At 29.1% G+C, this 15,597-nt stretch overlaps 1 protein-coding gene across 1 annotated transcript; it reads left to right on the top strand.

The window, feature by feature from the left end:
• The first annotated feature begins 3,037 nt into the window (after positions 1 to 3,037).
• On the top strand, positions 3,038 to 14,016 carry LOC145276937 (EKC/KEOPS complex subunit TP53RK-like). The gene is made up of 2 exons (XM_080128426.1): positions 3,038 to 3,308; positions 13,477 to 14,016. The coding sequence occupies exons 1-2, from the start codon at positions 3,119 to 3,121 to the stop codon at positions 13,950 to 13,952; spliced, it is 666 nt and encodes a 221-aa protein (XP_079984552.1). The 5' UTR covers positions 3,038 to 3,118; the 3' UTR covers positions 13,953 to 14,016.
• The last annotated feature ends 1,581 nt before the right edge of the window (positions 14,017 to 15,597 follow it).

Here is a 15,597-nt window from a genome sequence, read left to right as displayed (position 1 = left end):
TTTATTCAAACTCAACCAGCACTTCTATTCAAGGAACACAAACCCTAACGACTTTTTAAAACTATTTTAGTAAAATAGTTACCTTCCTTGGACCAATGAATTAAGATTTCGAATAGTGGATTATCTCAAGTGCTCTCTTGACTGTTGACATTATTCGTTTTAGAGCTGTTATTTGTACTTTGCTACTGCATAGTCTTCCAAAGAGTGTGTCTATGGTATTTTTCTTTTCTTTTTCTTTTCTTTTTTTTTTTTTTTTTTAGATTTTATTATTATTATTATTATTATTATTATTATTATTGTTATTATTATTATTATTATTATTATTGTTATTATTATTATTATTATTATTATCATTATCATTATTATTATTATTATTATCATCATTATTATTATCATTATTATTACTATTATTATTATTATTATTATTATCATTATTATTATTATCATTATTATTATTATTATTATTATCATTATTATTATTATAATTATCATTATTATTATTATTATCATTATTATTATTATCATTATTATTATTATTATCATTATTATTATTATCATTATTATTATTATTATCATTATTATTATTATTATTATCATTATTATTATTATTATTATTATTATTATTATCATTATTATTATTATTATTATTATCATTATTATTATTATCATTATCATTATTATTATTATTATTATTATTATCATTATTATTATTATCATTATTATTATTATTATTATTTTTATTATCATTATTATTATTATTATCATTATTATTATTATCATTATTATTATTATTATTATTATTATTATTATTATCATTATTATTATTATTATTATTATCATTATTATTATTATTATCATCATTATTATCATTATTATTATTATTATTATTATTATTATTATTATTATCATCATCATTAGGATCATTTGCTTTATCACAACTAGTATAATGTTTATTTTCTTTGTGGAGGTCCCCATATTATTTTAATTTTTTCATGCTCAAATCTATTAATAATGTGAGATAGTTGCATCGATAATTAGAGCAACTCTTTCATGTGTCTTCCATATGACGATGTCTGGTTTAATGGCCTTGTTTTTTTTTATGTAATTTGCCTGTTTCTGTGTCATTGCCATTGAACGTTATCTTTCATTTGATGCCATGGGTTATGTGTTATGCTTCCAGATATTTTTCGACCTGCCAAACTGCATCTCCCTACAGATTTTCCAGTGGAGGTATCTATTGGGTTGGGGAATAAGTTCGGAGTGTTTATATATATATATATATATATATATATATATATATATATATATATATATATATATATATATATATATATATATATTTTACAACTTTTTGCTTTTTGACAAAATGTATAATAATCATTCATTAGAGCTTTCCCTGCTGTATAAAAGTGTGCTAATCGTCTTTTGGGCTATATTAATGTATATTAATTAAAAAAAAAAATTTATTTTAAATTAAATTAATATTAATTTAATTTTATTAATTTAATTAATTTAATTTTTATATTAAATTTATATTAATTTTTAAAAAAACGAATTCCAATTAAGGAATAATATATATGTCTTTTTGGGCTAATTTAATTTTTATTACATTTTTGGTTTAGAAATGAAATATTCAGAAGGAAAAAAGCAACATTTTCAACGCTTGCTCTTTTTCGATTTTTATCGAGACCAAAAAGCGGCTGAAGCAGCCCGGGACATTTGCAAGATATACAGAGGTGTCAAAGGCGAGTCTACAGCATGGAAATTTTTATGGAAATAGCGATTTTTTATGTCGACAACACGCCCCTCAATGGAAGACCTTCTGGACTCAACGTTCAAACCACTTTTGAAGGAGGACGGTCACCAACCAAGTCATAAATTGGACGGAAAAATGAATTGTGATCACAAAACGACTCTCAATCAGACTGTTTTTTCAAAAATATTTTTTTGTTTTTGCTATTTTTTTTTTTCAAATATAGTTTTTTTTTATTATTATTTTGTAAACATGCGCAATCTATTACGATCTTTGCCGCCAATTTACCCTTGCCAAACCACATAATGGATGCAATTGTTAAACAAGCAACAAAACGTAAATGTTCGGAAAAATTACACTTAAATATGTTTGCAAAAACAAACAAAAAAAAAGTAAATATGTTTGAAAAAAAAAAAAATTAAATATGTTTGCAAAAAAAAAAGAAAAACATGTTTAAAATTAAAATATAACAAAAACATTTATTTTTATTTCAAGGGTGCCATTATATACATTTTGCGCTTCCGTAACTGGGTGGACAGACAGTAACGCCACCTATAGTCAAACGAAGGAAACAGGTTCTCTCTTTCTTCCAGATTTTATATATATATATATATATATATATATATATATATATATATATATATATATATATATATATATAATTTTGTATTTCCAACCGTGACTAATTTTTGAAACGCATGTTTTTTTATAAAAATAAATTAAATAAATAAATAAAACAATGTACTTTGTTTATTTCTGAAAAAATGTCTTTTATTAACTCCAACACTAACTTGAAGTTCAGGAAGCGTGGGGGATCAGTGGATCACCAGGGAAAATTATCTAAAATATACTATTTCTTTGGGAAAACGAATTTATTTATTTTATTTTATTTTATTTTATTTAGCAAAAAGAAAAAAATGCCCTTCATTAACTCCAAAACTAACCCTAAATCCAGGTGGCAATGCGAAGAAAAGGAAAAAAGGTCAACTATATTAGTTCGGTGGAATAGAAAGTAATATTTTTTCTTTTAGATCATTAATCTACACTCTTAGAAAGTAACATTTAAAGATTCGCGTGCGCCTAACCCAATCGAGTTATACTCCTTGGCTCCTGAGAATATTTTTTTTTTTTTTTTTTTATTTATTTATATTACCGTAAATAAATACTCAGTAATATGTTTCATTCTGTACGACCACTATACGAGAAGAATAAATACGCGTAAGAAGGTACTATAATAAACTACTAGCAACACCTGTGAATCCTGTCCTTTATTTACAAGGGAATTTTCTGTGTTGACACCGTTTCCGTTATTTTCGGCATTATATCTATACTCCACCCCAGTCTTCAAAATAACAATTAATAATCATGCGAGAGTCCATGACTTTAATTAAACAAGGTGCAGAGGCTAAAATCTACGAAGGGGATTTTTACAACCGACCCTGCATTATGAAAGAACGTTTCATCAAAGCTTATCGCCATGAATGTCTTGATCGAAGTTTAACTCAACAAAGATTAAAGTCGGAAGTGCGTGCCATGCTGAGGTGTAGAATGAAAGGTGAGAGAGACGCGGAAAAAAAAAACACGTGTTGACATAAATTATTATTTATTGTTATTATTTTTGGTAAATGTTACCTTACGCTATAACAGATCACCGACGACTCTAATTTGTTTGTTTTCTTTAGGGGTATTCGAAGTCGGTGGCAACGAATCTGATAATCAAACCCGCCGCAAATTTAACGTTTGCATGGTATGAGCTACTGGACCGTGGGACTATTTTGTGCCATTTCACCGCCTTCAGTAGTGTTTTTCTTACATGATACGTTCGCGTGCGAACAGGCGTAGTGAAGTGTCTTATCACATCGCGTAGGAATCCTGGCATGCCGAATCTTTAAGCGGTCATTTCAAATAAAGTTTGCACCACCACTGCTCTAGGTGTATCAGAATTTTTGTAGGAATTTTTGACACCCCTAACACGAAACTGCGAATAAAATATAAAAATCTCGTAATTTCTCTGTTAAAAGTGGGTTGTTTATTTTCTTTATGGATTATACTTCCAAAAGGGTTTGTATTACTGTACACATAGATTCGAAAAAGTTGTCAAAAAACAAATATATAACGAATAAATGTTATCAAAGGCAAGATAAGTTACTTTTCTGCCAAACTGGATATATTTTTTGTGTTTTTATTCAATGTAACATGTTTATTCAGCTCGAAAAACATACAATGTTTATCGATGTATTCGAAAATTCAAGATGGCGTCTCACACCCTCTTTAACACCGTAAGTTTGGAAAAAGGTGTTATAGATAAAAAAAACTATACAAAATACTATTAAAAACCCGCCGAATATATGTCAACCTATGTCACGGTAACATATATTGAGCGAGTTTTTAACGGTATTTTATCCGTTTTTTTTATTTATAACATCTTTTCCCAAACTGGCCGCTGCGAGGAAGGTGGGTTCTCTCTACCGTGCTAGAAAACTTCTAACACCCGAAAGTATCCTGTACCTCTATAAGGCCACTATTCGCCCATGTATGGAGTATTGCTGTCATATTTGGGCCGGTGCATCGGCTACTAGTCTCTCGCTCCTTGACAGGGTTCAAAAGAGAGTCGCAAATCTGATAGGCCCTAAACTGGCATCAAAACTTCAGCCTCTGTCCCATCGTCGAAACGTTGCATCCCTCTGCCTGTTCTACAAGTATTATAATGGTGAATGCTCTGAAGAACTGCAAGCACTTGTGCCCCCATGACGTGAACACCCTCGACAGACCCGACAAGCTGCAAAATCCAACCCCCACACTGTAAAGATCCCTAGATGTAAAAGATCTTTCTACTCCAGTAGTTTCTTCCCCAGAACTGCTAGACTTTGGAATTCCATTCCAGGTCACTGCTTCCCCAACTGTACTGACATGCATAAGTTCAAGTGCAACGTGAACCAACATCTCGCTGCCCTAATCCCTACATAGTACCCCAGTAGATGTTTCCCCTGATAGTAGCCCCCTACATTAAAGTGGCAATGTGCCTTGTTTGGGGTGAAAATGTAATAAAAAAAAAAAAAAAAAAAAAAAAACTTACTGTGTTAAAGAGAAAATCAGACGCCATCTTGAATGTTCCAATACATCGGTAAACACTGTATGGTTTTCGAGCTGAATAAACATGTTACATTGAATAAAAATACGAAAAATATATCCAGTTTGGTAGAAAAGTAACTTATCTTGCTTTTGATAACATTTATTTGTTATGTATTTGTTTTTTGACAACTATGTGTACAGTAATACAAACCCCTTCCAAAATAAACTATTAAAGTTGTTTTAAAAGTAATAGAAATTTATTTTTTTTTTTAAACTAATGAATTTTCCAAACTCAATATTTTTCAATTTTTACACTTTAAAAATCTATCAAAATTTTTCTATTGATTCTATTTTTACGATATTTTCAGGGTCAATGTGAAATTTTATGTTCTTTCCAATAAACTGAATATAATATTTTAGACAAACGTTTTTTTTTTATTCACGCCCCCCCCCCATTTTCAAGTTTCTATTAAAAAGCAAATAACTAATTTACTCACCGAAAAGTAAATAATTAATTTACTCACAAATTGAAGAGAAAAGGTCAATAAATAATATATTCAAATTTAAAACAAAAAAAACGTAGTGTTTTTTAGAATTTTACCTGTAAAGTTTGAAGTTTAAAACCTTTTTTTTAAACCACGTTATTTGTTTTTTCTTTTTTTTTTTTTAATGGAACCTTGGTCCTTGCTCCTTTAATTGAAAAAAAAATTAGGGCTTGAATTACATTTTTCAAGGAGTTATAAGCTTGGAAAGACAGGGGGTCGAATAATTCACGCTTCCCATTTTGAAATGTCTATTAAAAAGTAAATAATTAATTTATGTACCAAAGTCTTATATATCACAAAGTGAAGAGAAAAGGTCAATAAATAATATATTCAAATTTAAAACAAAAAAAAGAACTGTTTTTTAGAAATTTACCTGTTAAGTCCGAAGTTTAAAACCTTTTTTAAAAAAAAAATGTTTTTTTTTTTTTAATGAAACCTTGGTCCTTGCTCCTTTAATTGAAAAAAAATAGGGCTTGAATTACATTTTTCGAGGAGTTATAAGCTTGGAAAGATGGGGTGGAATTATTCACTATTTTCACGAAATTTCTGACACACCTACCACAGCTCCCTCCCCAATGTTAACAGAATTTTTGTGAAATGGTAAATGTCGGCACGTTACTTACGGAAAAACGATTAATTAAATTGTAGAAACACCTGTTAATGGAATACCCCCACACACACAGACACACATAAAAAGAACGAAAAACAAAAATGTGTTTGGTGTTTATGTTTTTGGGTGCAAGTCTATAAATCGTCCACAAGTAATCTTTTTTACAATAAAAATCTGGAAAAAATCTTTATAATGTACGTATGAAAATGTCATATTCCAAAAATCACGTAAATCGATCAAGTAGTTTTTTTTTTTATTTAAGAAAATCAAATATTATCGGACGTTTTATCGAAGAAAAAGCCAGACGCATTCTTGTTTGAGAGATAACACCATTAACGACCCCTGGCGGAAATATGGGTCAACAAGGGAAGTATATTTTATCAATGAAGTATTTTTTTTTTTTTTTAAGAAAATCAAATTTTACGATTTTTAGGGATAATAAATAAATGAATTGACTTCTTTTAATACAGAGAATGTGGAAAACGCTAGGTTTTCTTTTTTGTTGTTGTTCGCCTGAAAACAGACTTTAATAAGCTAAGTACTTATTTTTTTAAGAAAAAACAAATTTTACGGTTTTTAGGGTTAATAACTAGACTTCTTTTAATAAAGATAATGTGGAGGGCAGACCATCGACTATTTAGGTTTGTATTACTGTACACAAAAAAATAGGCAAAAAACAAATTAAAATAAATCATGGTGCTTCTACACTTTATTGCCGAAATTGGAGACGCCATTTTATTTCATGCACCTGTTATCCAAATTTAGGGGAGAACATTATATTAAACTATGGCCGAAGCATGAAATAAATAACAAAAAAAAATTAAACTTAAATGAAATTGTACATAAAATCAATAATATTATGTTAAAAAAGATAAAATTAACAATTTTTCTTGATTTTTTTTTTTCTCGGTAACATAATTATTTGAATTATAACAAAAAAAAAAACGAATTCTAAAAAATAATTATTTTTAAAAAGCTCTAAATGGTATTAAATTCAAATATTACGCGATATGAAGTTTAAACCGATTTTTTTTATATAACAGGTTTCCAATATTAAAAAAATATATTCATATAATATGACTCTTGAGATAATAAAAATTGCAAAAGAAAAATCGACCAAAAAAAAATTCGTTTCAATTTGATTATTTAAAATGGCAGAGGTTGAAATCAAACTTTGCACTTTTTTTCAAAAATATACGGAAGCCTGTAAGGACAAGCATTTGTAGATACAGATTTTCTGAATAAGGACTTAATATTTGTATAGAATTAACTTTAATTTAAAAAAAAAAAACTTAAAATATAAAAAAATAAAAAATAAACAACATAAAAAATAAACAATATAAAAAAACTATGAATCATTTCAGCGTGTTATATACAGTGGTGGATTGTATTTTTTAAAAACGCTTGTTCGTTTTTAATACAGTTTAAATGAAAATGTTAGATAAAAACTATTATAAATAAGTTACATTTTTTTATATGACAGAATACATTTATTTTTTTGTATAGAAAAAAATATACAATTAATAAATACATAAATGTTCAATTATCAAATTCTTTTAAAAATCAATATAATATTAATTTTATAGTGCTAATGCTCTTCCATAGAAATTACAACAAACACACGAACTGATGACGTCGTGTTTTTGTTAAGATTGATGACGTAGTACACAACAGTTTGGAGGTCCCTATTGAATAGAAAAACACTACTGAAGGTGGTGAAATGGCACAAAATAGTCCCACGGTAAATTTGCAGTGGGTTTGATTATCAGATTCGTTGTAAGCGACCTCGAATACCCCTAAAAAAACAAATTAGAGTCGTTGGTGTTCTGTTATAGCGTACGGTAACATTTACCTTTTTTTTTTTTTTTTTTTTGGAGGGGACGTTTAGAAGATTGCCTCCCTCCACACACCTCTAAATTCCACAATTATACATTTTTTTTTTTTTTTTTCATGTTAATCTCATCGATAACAAACTTAATTTTCGGATTAAAAATTAAAAAAAAAATTTTTTAATCTTTTTTATGAATTTTATCGTCGAAGATCAATTTTCAGTTATAACGTTTTACTAAACTGAACACCCACTTTGTGGCCATCTCTTTCACATACCGGTGAATATTCCCGTCCAAAAAAGGGGGGGGGGTAGAGTAAATTTTTATTTTATTTTCAACTTGATAACAGCTTTTAGAAGTTTTCGAGTATGCTGAAATTAATATCACGATAATATCCTATTTTAGCGTCAAAAATTTTCAAAAATGGTTCAATTTGTAGGGGACTAAAAATTAGAGGACACCGGGGAGGAGTAATCTGCCCCTGCTCTAAGGCTGGTTGGTTTTTCCCTTTGGTCGCGGGCAGACGTGTTGCCTTTTCCCTCTCAAGAAGAGGAGAACCTTCGTTCCACCACAGGTGAGCTCTGAGAACTTTTTCCACCAGTCGGTGAGTCTTATCGAACTGTCGCTATTGTATTGTGTTTTGTTGTTGTTTAAATGTTTGTCAGTGTATAATAAATGTGTAAACGTAATTGTGTTTATTCATATATTTTTTGTTTAGTTAAAACTAACAAATTCAAACAAAAAATTGAATACAAAATTTAATTGTATAGAAAAAAACACAGGCAGACCTGTACGAGAGTGCCCCCACTAAAAATGCGTGTTTTTTACTTTTTTAACTTTTTTTTTCCCAACAATTATAGATTAGACTTAAATATCATATTAACAGAAAAAAATTTGAAAAAAAAAAAAAAATTTAATGCCTTTTAACAAAGGAGTTCACTTTCTCGTTATAACGTTCTACATCATTGCTCCCTGACTTATTGTCCATTTCGTTACCGACGTGTCACGTGACTAATCAATGGGTCTAACTTTTAGCATTTGAAACAAATATTTTTTTATTAGTTTAAGTTAACCTGGTTTAAATACGTTATTTTAAATGATTATAGCAAAATTTTTCCAACGCTAAACTAGAACATTACCGATATGACATATGATATTCAGGGCAGACAAATAGTTTTTTAAATTCACAAAGTGAAGGATGCATGATCCCCCGTGAGTGCACAGTGAATGAGGCAGAAAAAAAAATGACGAAGTTCAGCATTTGCACACACACCCCTTTTAGCCCCAAACGTCAAATCCTGGTGAAAATGAACAAACGGTGCAGTTTTGGGCCTCAACATATGTTAATTTGAGTTCTGTACCATACAAAACTGCTAAATAAACATACACAGAAAATTTTGGACGAACATGGTAAAATAGTTAAAAAATGGGGTATTTTTATTAGCCCTAAAAGAGTCCCCAGGGCACACACAATAGTTATTATATAGCAATCGGTTAGTTACAACTTTTCAGAAAGTTTTATAAAAATTCAAGGCATCAAATATTTTTTAATATGCACAAAAGCGTCAATTTTAGCCATTTTAATCCGAAAGGTACCGCTAAGGAGGCAACTGGAGTTTTCCCGGAAAATCCATTCTGTTACTTTTTTACTCATATCACGTTTAATGTTTGTGCAAAATTTCAAAAAATTCCAAGGCGTAGTTATTGAGAAAAGTGCAGATAGACGAACAGACAAGGGTGAATTTATATGTCTATCCTCCATTTGTCGGGGACCAATAATCTAAGAAATAATTTTGTGCATCTACCTCTCTTGGCGTCTGAGTTATAATCCCAAACAATGGTCTTGTTTGAAATGCCATGCATGATTTTTTTACAAAGGAGTCCTCACTTATCAAGGCCAGAGGCCACTCGAGGATAAGGGTTAATAAGTGTGCAGTGGTCAATAGGACAATGTTACAGTAATCGTTAGTAGTGGAAATTTAGTAAATTGGATTACTGAAGGGAAACGGCTCATCAAGAACTTGTTTACGTTGGACTTGAAGACGACCATATTATAGTTAGCCGGAAAGCAGGTAAATGGAAGAGAGTTCCACAGGTGTGCAGTTCTAAGAAAGAAGCTTTGTTCATAGAATCTACATTTAGGTTTAGGCATAGATAAAGAGTGAGGAAAATTATTGATAGTGTTTTTAGCTAGATGAGTATTTCTCGTCTAAGTTTGGCGAGGGGGGGGCATAGATTGGAGCTTAGACGTCACTTGCTATAAAACTAACAATAAAGCAGAGACAGGCTCACAACGTCTCTTCTGTGAGGAAGAGGTTGCAGAGAAGAGAAAAGGGCATCCCCCACTAGGCTACAAAGTCTATTTTGAACTTTGTCAAGGCAGGATAAGGCTTTCTAGCAGCTCCTGCCCAGATATGGCAACAGTACTCCATCCTTGAAAGCAGCTGTATGCCGCATAGGGGGGGGGTTCTGCATTGGCAGTGGGAGTAGTTGGATGCACATTAGTGCTTGCAACTTTCTCCCTGTTTCAAGCCACATCACAAGGGAAGTTGCCATATTACCAAAAGCAAGAAATAATTTATTAAAGAAAACCAAATAATTTAAAGAATTCAACAAAAGAGAAAAAAAACATGTTCACATGGGATATTTCTCGTGTATATGAGATTAAAAAAATATATCGAAATTTTGAATAGCATTTTCCACATACTCCGCATTTGCATTTACAGCATCTCCAACAGATCTTGTCATTTTTAAAAGCTAAATATGTCTGTATAGACATGACATATCCACAAGAACACAACTGGTTGCTTGTCACAAGAGGTTTTGTCTGTGCATAATGTAACGTGTTATAGTTTTTTTTTTAATTCACACTTTCTTATAGTTGGGATTCTTTCAAATGAGACAAAGTGGTTTAAATAGATGAGAGAGAGCAGTGTTAAGAAAGTTCCCTTTGTAACCCCTTATTTAGATAGAAATATTCACCAATCATGTGAGAGTCGCAGTATTTTTTTTTTTTATCAATGATCACAAAGTAGGTATTCAATTTAGTAGAATGTTATAATTGAAAACTGATCCCCAATGAATCATAATTTATTATTTTTTTTTTTTTTAATCTGAAAGTCAAGTTTTTAATCGATGAGATTAACGTGCAAAAAAGAGTAAATCTTGGAATTTAGGGGGGAGGGGGGTAATTTTTTAAATGTCCACCTTTTTTTTTTTTTTTTTTCACTTCTGCTCTAAGTTTTCAGAACAATGTTTGTTATGGTTGACTAAAGGTTTACTCAAGCCAAATCACCACAAAATAGAAAATAGTTTGTCTTCAAGTTGATTTAAGAAATAAAAGCACCAAACCGGAACTGAAAAATGAAATGAAATAGTTATTTATTTTTTTTATTTTTCCAATTTTATTCTGCGGATTTCTGCCAGTATTTAAATTTTTTCCCCCAGAGCTTTTCACCTCTCCAGTCTTTTTTGAAATTAGCGTTCATGGATAATAATTACGTTGCAATGTGCACTATAAATTACACACTTTGGTGTTTTTTTAGATAGTCGGCAGATCAATTTTTAAAAATAAGCATTAGCAATATTATGTATTCAATTATCACGTCGAAAATAGTAATATATCCAATAGTTATGAAAATTCATAAAGTAATAGTGAAAAGTAATTTTTACAGAAAATTGAGTAAAATTGCATTTTTCTTAGATGTTATAAAATATATGGTGAAGAGTTCACACACAGGGGACATAACTTGGAATGCCAAAGTTAGATTACACTGTAAAGCCTTCTGACATTTGTAACTTATATATCGATAGACTTTTTTTTCTTTTTTTTTTTTTAACACAATAGCATTTTTTCTACTGGATGAATTTTCGTCATTTTTTGGATATATTACTATTTTCAACATGGCAATTAAGTAATATTGGGGCTTGTATTACAATCCATAGATGTAAGAAAAAGTGGTAAAAAATTTAAAAATACAGCAAATGTTTTCAAAGGCAAGATAAGTTACTCTTCTATCTATCTGGAAAAGTGTTTGGTGGTTTTACTCACTTTAAAACGTTCAATCAGTTCGAAAATCATACAGTGTTCATTGACATATGTGAAAAAGACAAATTGTGGCAGCTGACTGTTAAATAAGTGAAGTTTGGGAAAATGACTTAAAATTTAAAAATTATACAAAATGCTGTTAGAAACCCAGCCAATATATGTGATGTTAACATATATTATTAATGAAAAACAGTTTTCGAATACAATTAGCGAAAATTGAGTTTTGCTAAATTGGCTTAGTATTTCAGAAAATGTTTACCTCCCTTACTATTAGTTGAACTTTCCACTTTTTTTTTTTTTTTTTTTTTTTAGCAAAACTCAATTTTTGCTAACTGTCTTCAAAAACTTTTTTCATTAAAAATTAATTTTCTACCTTATCATTTTCTGTAATTTTTGGATATGTTCATTACTGTGACACAACAATTGAATAAATACCAATTGGGCTTACTTGGAATACAATATTTCGATTTTTGAAAGTTAGACTATCAAAATAAATATTAGGAAATTAAATCTTATTTTGAAAAAGGAAAAAAAAAAATTGTTTGTATTTTATTTTTTGTACCCTAGCCACCCCCAATCGAGTCTAAATACATAATCGTTTTGTTACGATGACGAATCCATGAATGCTTTATTGCGATTGTTTTAATTCTGTTTTTTACTCTCCCAAATGCATATGCAATCGTCCATTTTTTTTATCTTTTTATTCTGGCTGTGTTCAGTTCCTAGTGTTAGCAGTCTCCGAGCGTGAACTATTAGTTTACAATGTACATGCATAACAAAAAGGCATTTCTATACAAGTGACTTATTGAACACATCTGTACATAACACATATATTGTTAATGTTCTGTTGCTAGTGTCTACATCTGAGCTAAACCTCTCATCTCTCAAATTCAGAATCTCGATTTTAAACTAACTCCATCATGCCTCATCATCTCCTCCTGGACTTAATTGATCTGCTCATCACGATCATTTATTGCCAATCGCTTTGATCTATTAGCTCATTGATATTTTCAAGACTCCTCTCTTGTCGTTTTCCCTGAACAACCAGTGTCTCCCAAATGTCTACTTTTGTCCCCAAATACTAGATCTTTCTCTAAAGCTTACGACCGGAAACTGGCTACATCCACTTGGTTTACTTTCTCTGTCGATATTTGGGCACTCAGAAAGTTAATAAATAATTTTCATTCACAAAAACCCATGGCCTAACAGATAAAGTACTTGATAAAATTCAGTTGTAATTGACACTTTTCTGAAGGTTAAAGGTTCCATCCTTGGTGCAGAATACAATTGCAAATCACTTAGGACTTCTATTGAGTCATGGTTAACAGAACGCAAGTATACTACTTGCGTGGATTAAATAATGAGTTTTGTTTGAAATTCTGTGTAGATTCCCGAGTTCAACAAGATATACCTGAAGAAGGTCAGAGATTACATCAGCTGAAATGTGAAAATAACATTTCAAATCAGAACAACTTTTTGACCAACTCAAGAGTTTAAAATCGAGATTTTTTTTTAATCATTCTTTACGCCATTTCTTTTTTAATTTACAAATTCATTTGTTAACTAGAAAAAATATTTAATGTATATTTGTGATAAAAAAAAATATTTCTTTCTTTTAGGTATTTCTACACCAACGGTGTTTTCAACAGACTTAGATCACGGAATAATCATCATGGAAAAGATTGAAAATGCTGTCACCATTCAAGAATATATCGACAGTTGTAAGCAGAAATCTCCTGGTGCTTTGAACGACGTTATGACAAAAATTGGTGAAATAATTGGTCTTATGCACAACAACAATATCATTCATGGCGATTTGACGTCTTCAAATATTTTACTACGTGGTCCTGCCAGTGATCTTGACTTGGTCTTCATTGATTTCGGTTTGAGCCATTTTGAAAACAATGCTGAAGATAAAGGAGTTGATCTCTATGTTCTAGAACGGGCTTTGCTCAGTACACATCCTGAGTTGGACAGCTTATTTGAAAGTATATTGAATGGGTATAAGAGTGGGAATGGCGCTGGTTATCAGGAAGTAATGCTCAAACTGGAAGAAGTGCGGCTAAGGGGCAGAAAAAGAACAATGGTGGGATAAGTACACTTGTACAAGAAAACAAAATGTAATAAAATAAATAAAAATGTATTTTGACTTTTTAAAATGTTTTTTCTTTTTACACTATCTTTTTTATTCCTTTTTTTTACTCTTTTCCATTTTTTTACTCTTTCCATTTTCTTTTTACTCTTTCCATTTTCTTTTTACTCTTTCCATTTTCTTTTTACTCTTTCCATTTCTTTTTACTCTTTCCATTTCTTTTTACTCTTTCCATTTCTTTTTACTCTTCATTTTTTTTTACTCTTTTCATTTCTTTTTACTCTTTTCATTTTTTTTTACTCTTCATTTCTTTTTACTCTTTTCATTTTTTTTTACTCTTCATTTTTTTTTACTCTTTTCATTTTTTTTTTTACTCTTTTCATTTTTTTTTTTACTCTTTTCATTTTTTTTTACTCTTCATTTTTTTTTACTCTTTTCATTTTTTTTACTCTTTTCATTTTTTTTTTTTACTCTTTTCATTTTTTTTTTTACTCTTTTCATTTTTTTTTTTACTCTTTTCATTTTTTTTTACTCTTCATTTTTTTTTACTCTTTTCATTTTTTTTACTCTTTTCATTTTTTTTTACTCTTTTCATTTTTTTTTTTACTCTTTTCATTTTTTTTTTTTACTCTTTTCATTTTTTTTTACTCTTCATTTTTTTTTACTCTTTTCATTTTTTTTACTCTTTTCATTTTTTTTTTTTTACTCTTTTCATTCTCCTTTTTACTCTTCATTTTCTTTACTCTCTTCATTTTTACTCTTTTTTAATTTATTTTACTCTTTCCATTTTTTTACTCTCTTTATTTATTTTACTCTATTCAATTTATTTTTACGTTTTATCCTTTATTTTATTTTTACCTGTGTGAAAATTTTATAAGCATAGTTGTTATGCAGAAATCTGAAGCACATATTACCAATATCCCAAGAATCCATTCTGGGTTCACTCATCTTCCTGATTTTCTAAATTATATTCTGAATCATTCGTTGACATCTATGCAAATAACAAAACTGTCTATGGCAGCACTTTGAAGAGCATTGGTAACTAAGATTTTGTTGAGTTTCTCTCTTTCGATTTGATTACAATGGGTGGGGGGAGTGGCTTGTTACCAGATCTTTTACCATTGCTCCAGTTGAAATAAATGAATCTATCTTGGAGGAAGACTCTTTTTTTGATAAACTCCTAAAATTGACTTTGAATCCAGATCTGAAATGAAAGTTGCTATGGTTACTGGAAAAATTTCTACTAATCCAGAAAATACCTGGCTCTTAATGTAGTCCTGTACTTGTATGAATGTCAGTTTTTTGTTGTTGTTTTTTTTATTATTATTTAATTTATTGTATTTTTATTTTATTTAATTTATTGTATTTTTATTTTATTTAATTTATTGTTTTTTATTATTATTTAATTTATTGTATTTTTATTTTATTTAATTTATTGTATTTTTTATTTATTTATTTTATTTTTATTTTTTTTATTTAATTTATTGTATTTTTATTTTATTTAATTTATTTAATTTTTTATTTATTTATTGTATTTTTATTTATTTTTTATTTAATTTATTGTATTTTTATTTTATTTAATTTATTGTATTTTTATTTTATTTAATTTATTGTATTTTTATTTTATTTAATTTATTGTATTTTTATT

The sequence above is a fragment of the Euprymna scolopes genome, chromosome 5 (genome assembly GCF_053919585.1).
Source record: "Euprymna scolopes isolate OS-2025 chromosome 5, ASM5391958v1, whole genome shotgun sequence".
Lineage (NCBI taxonomy): Eukaryota > Metazoa > Mollusca > Cephalopoda > Sepiida > Sepiolidae > Euprymna > Euprymna scolopes.
This window is presented reverse-complemented; position numbering and strand designations above follow the sequence as displayed.

What these genes read in the sequence shown, in the direction of transcription:
- LOC145276937 (XM_080128426.1), top strand. Translation starts at nt 3,119, where the DNA reads ATGCGAGAGTCCATGACTTTAATTAAACAAGGTGCAGAGGCTAAAATC. An exon ending in GCTGAGGTGTAGAATGAAAG is followed by an intron (nt 3,309 to 13,476) that starts GTGAGAGAGACG and finishes TCTTTCTTTTAG; the next exon opens with GTATTTCTACACCAACGGTG.